At 42.9% G+C, this 12511-nt stretch overlaps 1 protein-coding gene across 1 annotated transcript; it reads left to right on the top strand.

The window, feature by feature from the left end:
- The first annotated feature begins 222 nt into the window (after window positions 1-222).
- LOC130700439 (neurogenic locus protein delta-like) lies at window positions 223-7897 on the top strand. The gene is made up of 8 exons (XM_057522490.2): window positions 223-975; window positions 1073-1124; window positions 2453-2713; window positions 4174-4234; window positions 4316-4616; window positions 4693-4875; window positions 5005-6053; window positions 6806-7897. The coding sequence occupies exons 1-8, from the start codon at window positions 577-579 to the stop codon at window positions 6861-6863; spliced, it is 2364 nt and encodes a 787-aa protein (XP_057378473.1). The 5' UTR covers window positions 223-576; the 3' UTR covers window positions 6864-7897.
- Window positions 7898-12511: the final 4614 nt, after the last annotated feature.

Genomic DNA, 12511 nt, shown 5'->3' with positions numbered 1-12511 from the left:
TTTTTGTCTTTCCCTTTTTTTTTTCCTTCTCTCCTATTTTTTTTTGCTCTCTGTCTATATGCGCTGTGGAATGGGAGGAGGGGAGGGACTTTGAGGACTTCCTCCACCTGGCGGGTCAGCAGCGCCGCCCTGGCGGAGGCATCGATCAACGACGGGAAACCACCGTACGGACCGAAGGGCCCTCGCTATCGTCAGTTCTTCGCCATCCTCGGCACCAAGTGGATGTACTTGTCCGTTGTTCTCTCTCCAATTCGATTTTTCGTTTGACCAGTTTGCGCTCTCTAAAGAAGCCTCTGTCAGTTTATTACCAAGTTTCACTTTCTTCAAAAAAAAAAAAAACACACATTTAATTTTTTTTAAAGAACCGTGATGATGATGGATAATTTCGAGTGACAACCAATCGACACACTTTAGCCCCTTTTCCCCGTCCGACTTCGACACTCGCAGTGTGTGTGTGTATGTGTGCGCATATGTGTGTGTGTTCAGTGTACACCTTGTGTTGCGTGCGTGAATCTTAAAAAGACAATTTGACCTACGACCTGCTCTGAACTTTTTTTTTTTTTTTAGCAAACGACCATGGCTGCGTCGTCATTGATTTCGCTCGTGTGTCTCGTTTTCAGTATCTTTACCTTGACAACGATGGAAGTGAGATCATCTGGCGTGTTTGAATTGCGTTTTGACCGATTTCAAAATGAGTTGGGTCGCGATGCTAAAGGTCATTGCTGCGACGGATTCAAGGCATCGTCGTCGTCGCCAAATGGCGGCGCCCGGTGCAGTGAAGCGTGCCGCACGCAATTTCGGGTCTGCCTCAAGCACTACCAGACCAGCATCGACTTGTCTGGAGCGTGCACTTATGGCGATTTTTCAACACCCGTACTCGGCGACAATTCGCTTGATTTTACCAACGCTACCAACTCTAATTCATCGGTCACCAATGGATATACCGTCCGATTGCCATTCGAGTTCTCTTGGCCTGTAAGTCTCTCTATTTTCTTTCTCACCTTTCTAGTCCCGGGTAGACGCTAATGAAAAAAATGGCGCTTTTTTTTGTTTTCCTCCCCCCTGTTTCTAGGGCACTTTCTCGCTGATCATCGAAGCCTATCACCAGCCAAGCAACACTACAGGTAAATCACTCGTTTTTTTTATTATTCTTAACTCTTTCTCTATTGTAAAGTTGACATCTTTTGCGGCCTCCTCCAAGTGTTCCATTTTTTTTTTTGGTTTTAAACTTTATTTGACATTTTCGGTTTTGGTGGGCGGGGGTGGGAACGGTTGGTGGACACGGTGTTACAAGTTCGATAGATGCAGCGCGTAGGGGGTGTGGGTGCAATCACAAAGTGTGCGCGTCACCCCGCTGTGTTTCGGTTTCTTGTCCGTTGCCGAAGATTTAAAACACTTCAATAAAAATTCGTTTGTTTCCCACACTGTCTTTGCGGTCTTGCGTGTGACTTTCTTTTGGGACTCCCTCGGAAAACCGTATTGTTCTTTTGGGCTTCTCAATTTTTTTTTTTGTTCTTTCACAGTTGATAGATCATGGGCGGTTTTTTTTACGTGGGACGTAAAGGGGTTCTATTCTTTTTTACCGCTGCCCACCTACACACACACACACCAATCGTGTACGTGTAAATGACCGGCTACTTGCGTGGCAGCGCTAACCATGTGAACACACACATGTACCACCTTTATAAGCTTATGTAGACTTTAAGAGGCCCCCAATTTTTGCGACGGGAAGGCTCGTTGTGTAGTTTAATTAAGATTTCCGGTCGAGCTGACAAGTTTTTCTTTCCCCTTCTTTTTTTTTTCTTTTTTTGTTTCTTTTTGGGTTTTTGACGGCTCTACTGGATGGGAAGAGTCCATTTTCACGTGGTCCGAGCGCCCTTTCTCTTTAAAGCTAGCGAAAGAAACCCATTTCTTAATGGGTGAGAGAGGGGGAGGTTTGGATTTTTTCTTTCTAGGTACTCGCACCGTTCTAATTCACCTCGGGCATTTTCCCATGGCAGTAGATATATATATATATATTTTTTCCTAATTCTTTTGTCGTTTTCTTGATACTTTCGACAAGACGACTTGGGGAAGAAGTGTGAACTTTTTTTTTTTTTTCATTTCCCAACCTTTTTAAAACAAAAGAAAAAAAAAGGGTAGCCATTTTTTTGGTTAGAAATTGAAATTTTTCAACAACTAAACTGCATAATGGGGATGTTGTAAAAAAATAAAAAATCGATACCGTTGTATCTCTGTGTGTTCAAGAGGTTCTTTTTTTTTGGGGTCTGGGGGTTCCCATCCGGACGCCATCTGGCGTCTCTTCCGCTGCCTTGTGAAAAAAGAAAACCTGGGGATAATCTTGATGCTACCGTAGAGGGCTTCCAGCTATATCTATCCATCACCTTCGAAGCAACCATATGCCACTCTCATAGAGCTTTAAAAAATAAAATCTTGAATTTTTTTTTTGTAGACAAAGTGCTGGTGATGCAGATGGCCACACAGAGATGGATGGACTCGTCGAACGCGTGGAAAGCTGACTCGTACTCAGCCGCCGATGGATTACACGCTTTGAACTATAGTTACCGGGTGAAATGCGACGAGCATTACTATGGCGACGGATGCGCTAATCTTTGCCGCCCCCGCGACGACAAATTTGGCCACTACACCTGCTCTGAACCCAGCGGCGATAAAGTGTGCCTACCCGGATGGAGTGGCGAATACTGCACTAAAGGTAAAACACTATCCGAATATAAACAAACTAATTGACTAAAAATAAATAAATTAACTACACTCCCCCCTCCACACTTTCCTTAAATGAACTCGATGACTGAAGCTCGTCTGGTTCCTCTGTTGATGGCTCATGTTACCGAACCATCTTGGGCGCTTCCTTCCTTTCTCTTTTGTTTTATTTTTTCCCTACTCCCCCCTACCACCTCCTTGTGTCGCCATATCCGTGGGAATTTTGACATCTTTGGTCGATCATCGTTTCCTTTCTGACGAATCAGATGGCTGTCTTTATCAACTTATCGACCCGAGTTTGTTGTTGTTTCTTCTTCCTTTTTCCATCGTGGAGAAACGGTAGTTCTCTACTGTTTTTTTTTCTTTTCGTATATCCGTGTGTGACTATCTGTCTGTCTGTTCCCTGCCGTGCGGTAGTCACCTGCAGCCTCATTCTCATGCCCGTTAAAGGTGGAAGAAATTAAGATATACCCAATGGTGGTCACCTTTGACCCGCCTTCAACCTCCTGGGGGTTATGTGGTCGGGATCGAGCTTCGGATGGGGATAGCAGCTCTGGGGACCAGGTAACCGGTTGGCGTCACGCAATCATGATATTGTGCTAACCGTGCTCGCTCTTCTTTTGTTGCAAGAGAAAACATCGGAAAAAAAAAATTAAATTCGTGGCTTAATTTCTTTGTGGCAATCGCTTGATATGATCACCATCATTGAAAACAGAAAAAAATATGATTTATCTCTTATCATGTGTGAATTGTCATGATTTGGGAAGGAGGAAGAGGGCGGAGAAGAAGAGGAAGGGGGGGGGCTTTCTTGAAGGCTTTTTTTTTTTTTATTTTTCCCACCGTCTAAAGGTGTTGTGGGGGAACGGGGGGTTCCTAACAGTTGGTTGCCGCTTTGTGTGTTCACGTCCCTTCTCTTCTTCCTCTATTCTATTATTTCTCCCCCCTTCATTTGCTCCCCTCCGTCTTGCCGGTTTTTAGAGGGGGGTTGCATCTGCCACTTGGGTCGATCGGGTCACCATCTGCCCCCTTGGCTGCGGAACATCTGCACTAGTTTTTAAAAAACCCCCCCGTCTATACGTTAGCGCTTGTGTGCGACCAAGCCGGGTAGCCCGCAGCTGTAGCCATTTAAATCCATGTCAAAAGAAACTGCGAGAAGGGTGTCTGCACACTGTTGGATCACATTCGGATAATAGGGTGGGGTAGGGGGGGGGGAGAGATAGAGGAGGGGATGCAACAGTTGAGGTACTGCGCAAGAGCATTGGAACCATTCACCTGGAAACGGTACATCATTGGACAGATCCCACGCTTCTTTTCTGCTGTCTTTCTTTCTCTTCTATATATATATTTTTTCATCATCCCATTTAATTCCATAACCTATTGAGAGTACGTCTTATGGATTTGCCAGTTCTTTAAAACTAAAAATTCTTTTTGCTTTTGTTATTCGATTTATAGCCATCTGCTTGCCTGGATGCCACGACGAGCACGGCTTCTGCAACGATCCCAACGAATGCCTGTAAGTTTTTTTCTGCAATTTTCTATTTTCGATTCACCGCTCTTCATTCGAAATCTAATATATTTTTTCCTATTTGAATAGATGCAAGTTGGGATGGCAAGGGAAATTGTGCGACCAGTGCATCCGCTACCCAGGCTGTCTTCATGGATCGTGCCAACAACCATGGCAATGTTATTGCAACGAAGGATGGGGTGGTTTATTTTGCAATCAGGACCTTAACTACTGCACCAATCACAAACCCTGCAAAAATGGCGGCACCTGTTTCAACACTGGCCAGGGATCCTACACCTGTACCTGCCCGGCCGAGTACACTGGAACCGACTGCGAGTTGGTCAAAGACGATTGCACCGTCATCCCGTGCCTCAACGGCGGAACCTGTTCGGTATGTCAATTTTCTTTGTTTTCTTTTACGAACAAGGCAATTTTTAATTATTTCAATTTCGCATTTGTTTATGTAGGGCGAGACGAACGCTACTTGCAACTGCCCGGCTGGATTCCACGGACGTCGCTGCGAGACCTCTACACAACAGACTTGCTCCGACAATCCATGCCTTCACGGAGCCACCTGTGTGGACACGACCGACAAGGGATACATGTGCCTCTGCCCTGACGGCTTTGACGGCGCCAACTGCGGTCACCAGGTAAAAAATTATTTTCATTTAAATAGATCGTAAGGGGAGATATAAAATGAGACACATAAACATAAAGAAAAATACCTGTATACTGACCGATTATTTCTCTTTGATTTTTGTTTTGAAAAAAAAAAAAAGGTTGACGACTGCGCTGTCAACCGTTGCCAGAACGGCGGTTCCTGTGTCGACAAGGTCAATGGTTTTAAATGTATCTGCCCAGCCGGTTTTACGGGACCCCTGTGCCAGACGGACATTGACGACTGCCAAACGGATAATCCCTGCTTGAACGGAGGCTCGTGCGCCGACTTGGTCAATTCGTTCCGCTGCCTCTGTGTCCCAGGCTTCACTGGCTCGTTGTGCCAAACGAACGTGGACGACTGCCTAACGAAACCATGCTCGAATGGCGGCCAATGTCACGATCTAGTGAACGACTACCGCTGCACTTGCAAACCCGGTTTCGCCGGCAAGGACTGCAGCCAAGAAGTCAACGAGTGCTCTACCCGCCCGTGCCTCAACGGCGGCACTTGCATGGATCGCATCAATGAATTCAAGTGCGTCTGCCCGCGTGGATATTCGGGATTGCGATGCGAACGCAACGCTGCCCACAAAAACAATTCGACGGCACCAACCGTGCTGGGCAGCGCTTCTCGCTTGAGCAACGTGCCCTCTGAGGCTTCTCTCTCTGTCGCGCAGATCGTCATGATCGCCACCATTTCGACGGCTGTCCCATTGATCGCCATCGTCTCTTGCGTCGTCATCGTCTGCTTGAAGAAGCGTCGCCAAAAGGAGCAACTCCGTTCCGACGAGGAAGCTCGGCGCCAAAACGAGCAGAACGTTGTCCACTCAATCAGCAAGAAGATGGACAAGATGGACAAGTGCCTGGAAGAGCACCGCATCATCAACACTTTGGATTTCCCATCGTCGAAAGGCAAATCGATCAACGAGCCGGAATATGCCATCGTTCAAACGAAGGACGTGTCGCCTCATCACCACCAGCAGCAGCAACAACAGCAGTACAACATCCACAGAACGAGCAAAGCGCTCAACGTGGAGACGTTCAACAGCGACAAGCTGCTCAACTCCTCGTGTCAATCGAAGGAGGTGGTTTCCAATTGCGAACCAACTTACGTCACGCTGGATAAGAGACTCTCCGTCACGCCCAGCGTCACGTGTTCATCTTCGCCGAGGTAAATATCATAACACTTTTCCATGAGTTATTTCAATGCTCTGCGCCATTACCATTAGGGTAGTTGCCTTTTTCTTTTTATCTGGTGCCCCCTTTTCGTTTAAAAAAAAAAAAAAAATAAGAAATCACGCACACATACACACACTGGGGTTAGTGGTTTTTCGAGGATGGTTAATATACCGAAGGCAGCTGGAAGCCTTTCCAAATGCCCTGAAGCGGCTGGGGTTTTTATATACGTCCTATTGCACACTGCGGAGGCCGTGAAAGACAACACAAGACGACTGTTGAACCACAAACACCGGAAGCTCGTACTCCCTTAGTTTCTTCTTTTCTTTATTCTTTGGGCTTCATTCTTTCTTTTTTTTTTTTTTTCTTACGCGCGCGCACACGTACACGCGACTATATAGACGTAGCAGAGAGAGAGAGAGAGAGACAGGATGTGAAGTTGCCTGGAGCTTATCCCGCCGGGCGGGATTTTGATTTGATTTTGTTACGTTTTTTTAAGGGGGGGGGCTTTTTTTTTTTTGTTTTGTTCTTTTTTACTCGTTCGCCTTCAAGTGCGAGGATTTTAGCTGGCGGCTATAAAGTACTAGACACAAATCCGGTGGTTGTTGCATTAACGTGAAAGCAACCAAAAATGTGTGTGTGTGTGTGTGTATATAGCGTTGACTAGTGTGAGAAATGGCCTCAAGCTCTTTGATTCCAAAATCTAATTTGCCCTTTTTTTTTTATTGTTTTTTCTTTTTTATTCAGTGAACACAAACGACCGTTTCCCTTGCAGCACGAAGATGTCCTCGCAACATCGGTCTGAAGAGAGAGTCGTCGCCAATTGTTTTTTCTCCACTTGCAACATGACGAATGTTTTCATATAATTTGCCTCACAAATATTCGTTTTTTTTTTTTTTGCCTATTTTTGAAAATAGTTGTTGATTTGTGAATGTCTTTATTCTTATTTTTTTTCTCCGTTTTCCCCTTTTTTATTTTTTTTTCTCTGCACACAGTCCAAAGAGACCAAAATCATTTTGATTTTTTTTTCCACCCCCTGTGTCCTAAAAAAAAATTCTGCAACCTATTCACAGTCCCTCAAAAAAAAAAAATTCTCCACCGACTATCTAATTTTTCCTCAGACGAGAAAGGGACATGATCCTCCGGATACTTGTTTACTATTACGAATACTATTAATTATTATTATTTGCTAGTTTTTTTTTCTTGTTCTCAACCTGTTCTGACACAATGTGTGATATGTTTTATGTAATCGTGAATTTACAACTACACAGATGTTTCACCCAACTCTTTCTTTTTTTTTTTTTTCTTGAAAAATAATTTTCTGTTACATCTATCTATCAACCCCCCCCCCCCCCCCCCACCAACTCCTCCGGAATTGAATTGAGGATCTCAGGACGAAACGAACCAATTCTTAATTTTCTTCTTTCATTCTTTTGACCTTTTTTTTTCCTTCTCCGCGGAATAATAATATTAATTTTTTTTTTTTTCAAAATTTTTGTAAACTAAACACTTTATATTATTATATTATCTGATGGAAAGTCGAGTCTGACTTCATGTTTCCATCTCTCCAGTACGTGTTCGTGAATGTTCCCCCCCCCCACCTTTTTTTTTGCCTGTTGTGCTAAGTCATCTTTTCTCTCTCTCGTTTTACTCCCGCCCCCTCAAAGCCGCTTAATTGCGATAACGAGCAAGCAAAAAAAAATAAAATAAAATAAAATAAATAAAATGTTCACCCAACAATTGCAACGTGAAAAATGTTGTAATTTCAGTTGTGGTAGACTAATTAGTTCTCGTTGCTTTGTAAAGTCAATGTCAGTCCTTATCAAGAGGTCTCCCCCAAAATGTATTTCTTGTATGTAATTAATTTGTACATACGAGTCACAAATGTGCGTGAGTGAAAAAAAAAAACGAAACATTTTGGATTAAATAATATCAAAAAAAAAAATAAAATAAAAAAAAGAATACAAAGATGCCACAATGTATACAAATGACTCGGTCACATTTCTTTTTGATTGGAGGCCACCAAAAGTTTTTTTCTTTTTTTTTTGTCTTTGGCTTAACGATTTCTTCGGATTTTTGTCACAAGTAAACGGAGACGAGGAACGCGTCCGTTGGAGGTCCCGCATTTTTATCGGTACGATCCACTTGAGAGACGACGAGAAATACAGAAAGGTTCTCGAGTGCTTGCTGCTCAGGGTGGTCCCTGGTCCATCTTCCGAAACACACAGCAGGAACAATGGTGCACGTCGCATACTCTCGCACTTGGGTCCTCCCCACGTTTTGTTTTGTTTCGTTTCCCTATTTGAAAAATACAAAAGAGGAAACAAAAACAAAACCAAAAAGAAATCTACGTATTCCGACGTCTCTGTTCTAATGCTAGGAAATTCCAACGATATCATATCTTGGAAATCATATATTTTTTTTTTTTTTTTTTTTTGAAAGAACGCATACCGTGTTCGAATGCGGAACCACGGAAACGTAAGCAACCCCCTCGGTCGTTCAAGCTTCTCTCCTTACAAAGGCAATGCCGATATCATTCAATCCAAGTGTGTAGAGAGGACAGCTTCGGGTGAAAGAGTTTTTTTTTTTGAAAGCCAAGACTGGGGGTATCCACGTACGCGCTGGAAACATTCGTTGGTCAAGGTGCAATGTTTTGGGTAAAGAAGTTGGTTGGTTGCGGGGGCCAGCGCTATAGAAAACCAGACGGAAGTGTGTTGACCGCGGCCAGCCCAACGAACTGTGAGCCAATCGTCGAACGATAAAAGATCGATCGTTTGAATGGGCCACTAATTTTCTGTCGTAACTTACCCACGTCCGGTGGGTAAGTTTTTTTTTTTTTAAGAAACAATAAAAAAGAAAAGCACGCTGAGCACCTTGAACCGCTGAGGGTGGCGCCATCCTTTCCTTACCCTGTTTGTTTAATTTATTTTTCGCCTCCTTCAACGAAAATTGCTATTTCATAACTGGATTATTCCTACCGACAGATGACTCGCGCCTGTACCTCTCCCCCGCCATTGCCACTCAATCATTTCTACTTGCCTTTTTTATTTGTAATTGAAAACCATACTCCTGCAAAATGGCCACAGTCGGTGTTATAAGCAAAATCAGCTTATATATATGACACTGTTTATTTATTTATTTATCTTTTTTTAAGGCCCTGTGTGAGTCACGCCGAGTCGCTGAGCGTCGGCTGAATCGATATCCATTCCCGTCCAGTCATTCGGTGTAATGCACGAGGACGATTCCGACTTGTTTCGTTATTGCAGTGGAGTATCAGTCCAGCCGAGCGCGTCGTCCGTGGCATTGTAAAAAAAAAAAACGAAAAACTTCATAAAACGCGATGAGGTAGGAAAGGCAAGTAGAGAGTCGAGACAGTGCAACTCTTTTGTTATGTCCTTGAATTACAACTGGATGGATCAGCATAAAGACTTAGGCAGGGAGAAACGGCCACAAGTGCCAGCACGAAGAGAGAGAGAGAGAGAGAGAGAGAGAGAGAGAGAGAGAGGCCACAAGGAAACGCCGTGCGGCGTGTCCGTTCCACCTGGTTTATCAAGCAACGTAGATATAATGCAGCCCCCACTCGAGTTATCTCCCTTTTGCCTTTCTCTCTGCAATGGAAGCATTCCTTTTTTTTTTTTTTTTTTCTTTTTCGACGTTCAAGTCGCTCCAGCTACGAAATCATCGTTCTCTCTCTCTCTCTCTTTCCCTTCTTTTTAGTTTCTCTACAAGTTCTGTTTCGCTTTACTGATTCTGCCATTCCAGAATCCGAACTGGAGATCGAAATGCTGCATTTTATCTTGGCCACCTTCTTTCTACTATATATAGCGTTGTTATTGCTCTGATAAAAAAAAAAACAAAAAAAACATTCTTTTCTTGTAGGCTGGCATCCGGCTGGTAAGTAAAGGGGGGGGGAGAGCAAAAATGAATTTACTCCGTCCAGCAGATCCAATGGGTAAGGATGCCATAAAAATATTCAACCGTGTCACGAATGCCATCGAATTGAAACTGAGTTAAGTTTCTCTGAGTGATCTGCTGTTCAATAGGAAAAAGAAAAACTAAACTATTTTAGATGAAACTGTCCGATCGGCTAATTGAGCGGAACAGACGGGCCCAGCGAGTGCTACGTTTCAAAGCGAAACTCAATATTCCTGTCCATATATATACTGCACATGCATTTATTTTTATTTTACCTTTGGATTTTTTTTTTTTCTTTTCGTTTTTAATAATATGAATATTTACAGCAGGAGCTACCGGGGAACGGAAAGCGGACGATGAGCAATAAAATGCAACTTGTTCTTTCCCTTTTTTTTTTTCCCTCTCGACAGAAGTTTTATTTTCTTTAACCCGTAAACCCAAAGCTTCCAAATGACGAGTCTTTCAAAAAGTGAGCGTGACGGCTCATTTTATCCGCAGTTGAGAGCTGGACCAGTCACAAAAATGCCTGTCCCTCAATAGAGGAAAGAAAAAAAAAAAAAAAGGTTTTAAACATTAAGATATTTTGTTGTCCATATAAACGCCTAGCAGCTACTGGAACACATCTTCTTCACAGAAGCAAGGCCTACAAAAGTCTCATTTTTCTCCCTTTTTTGACTCTTTTTTTTTTTTTTTTTTTTGGCTTTTTTCTTCTTCCTTTTTTCCCTAGTAGTCTATACCCTTAGGTAGCACTAGCCCGTCTATGAGTTACTTACTTGTTTTTCTACAGGTAAAACGGGCAGGAAATAAGAAGGGCAGACGTGGAGGAGTAGGAGGGGGGGTGGGGGAGAAGAAAAGAAGCCATTGACTTGTAACTTCGTTACGGTCGATTATCCTCTGAGAAAACTTTCCAGTTGTAACCTTCTTGTTTAATAGGTTCTTTTTGCTAGCTCTTGTCAAGCTCTTCCCTTTTTTTTTTGTCTTGTTGTTTCTTCAAAAGCTAACACAAAATAGATTTCTCTCGTCTCTCTCTCTTAAGTTCTCTATAGTCGGTTACGGAGCGACCATTTCTATAGTTTATTGGTACTGTCATCAGCTTCTTAGTAACTACCTGTCTTCGAAGCGTGAGAAACAATTCATACCCCACGGTCTCTCTCTCTCTCTTTTCCGATCAGTCAAAATGGCGCGAAATAAGAAATGGCCGACAGGTGACAATCCTCCTCGCGTGCTCTTCCCTCTCCTTCTCGCTTTTTGATGGACAGACATGCAACAGGAAGATAATAATAATAAAAAATAAATAGCGACAAAATCAATCCGTGTTATTTCCCGCTCTTAAAGGCTTCGTGATCTAAGAAGAGCAATCTATGATCGTTCAAAATTACCTTCCGAATTTGAATGCTCGCCATTTCTTATTGCGCGTGACATTTGGGTACGGTATGCGACTAGGACGGAGCGACGATAAATTGTTTTGAAAAACGCTGAAAAAGAGGACAAAAACTAAAAGTCGAATACAGACATCAAAATGTTGGAAAGAAACCATCGGAGCTACCGTAAGGTCATCTTTGAAAAGAATCTAAAGCAATCTCAGTCTTTCAGGTGAGGGTTATAGGAGGGTAGACAAAGGGAACTAGAGAAGAAGGAGTGTGCCGAAAAGGCCGAAGGTTTGTGATCGCCGAAGAGGGGGAAAAAAGAAGAAAAAAAGGTAACTTACAAAGTTTTATGGTACCCAGAGAAGAAGAAGACAGGGGCATCAGAGGCTGTACATATATTTTTACTGGGCACTGCTTCTTTTAGATGCCTTTTTTGTGCTTCTCTCATTCAAGTATTTACCGGCTTTAACTGTAGAGAATAACCACCTAACGGGAAGGCAAACTACCCTGTCGTCTCTCTTTTCTCTCTCTTTTTTCTACCTCTGTATGCGTTAAAATCCGCATCACGGGCTTCGGCTATGATGTCCATCGGATTCCGATTCGGATGATTTACCAGTGATTTCAACAATTTCACAGTTAAATCAGATTAGGCCATTTTTCTCGAAGGTATTTCTTGGAAGTCACGCATATCATTCGAACGTTCACAAGTGGAGTGCTTCCTTCCTCTGTTATCGTCAATAAATTTGGAAATAGTTTTCCGTCTTCTGTTAACAAAAAAAGGATTCGTAGACTGCAATGAACGAGAACAGGCGGAAAATGGATGAATGCACACCAGTCATGCCTACATTCGATATCCAAAGGGAAGATAGAAATCTACCGGTGATGCCTTTATGCTCTTCCTCCCTCAAGATCTACGCTACTTTCGAAACCCAAGACATTGTCGAATTTAATATATGGAAAGTAGTCATTGATTATATGTCTGACGTCTAATGCGGTCAGCTTTCCGTCTATTGATTTGGGATGCGATTCCTGTTGAAATTCATAAAAAGAAATGATTAAAAAAGCGGGTCTTTTTTGTGTCACATACCTTCTAAAAGCATTTTATTTTATTTATATTTTTACTTGTATTTCTTCTTCCTGTTTTGAATAGTTACATTAACCTTTAATGGGT

The sequence above is a fragment of the Daphnia carinata genome, chromosome 10 (genome assembly GCF_022539665.2).
Source record: "Daphnia carinata strain CSIRO-1 chromosome 10, CSIRO_AGI_Dcar_HiC_V3, whole genome shotgun sequence".
Classification (NCBI taxonomy): domain Eukaryota; kingdom Metazoa; phylum Arthropoda; class Branchiopoda; order Diplostraca; family Daphniidae; genus Daphnia; species Daphnia carinata.
Note: the sequence above shows the minus strand (reverse complement) of the source record. Positions and strands in the feature narration are given on the sequence as shown.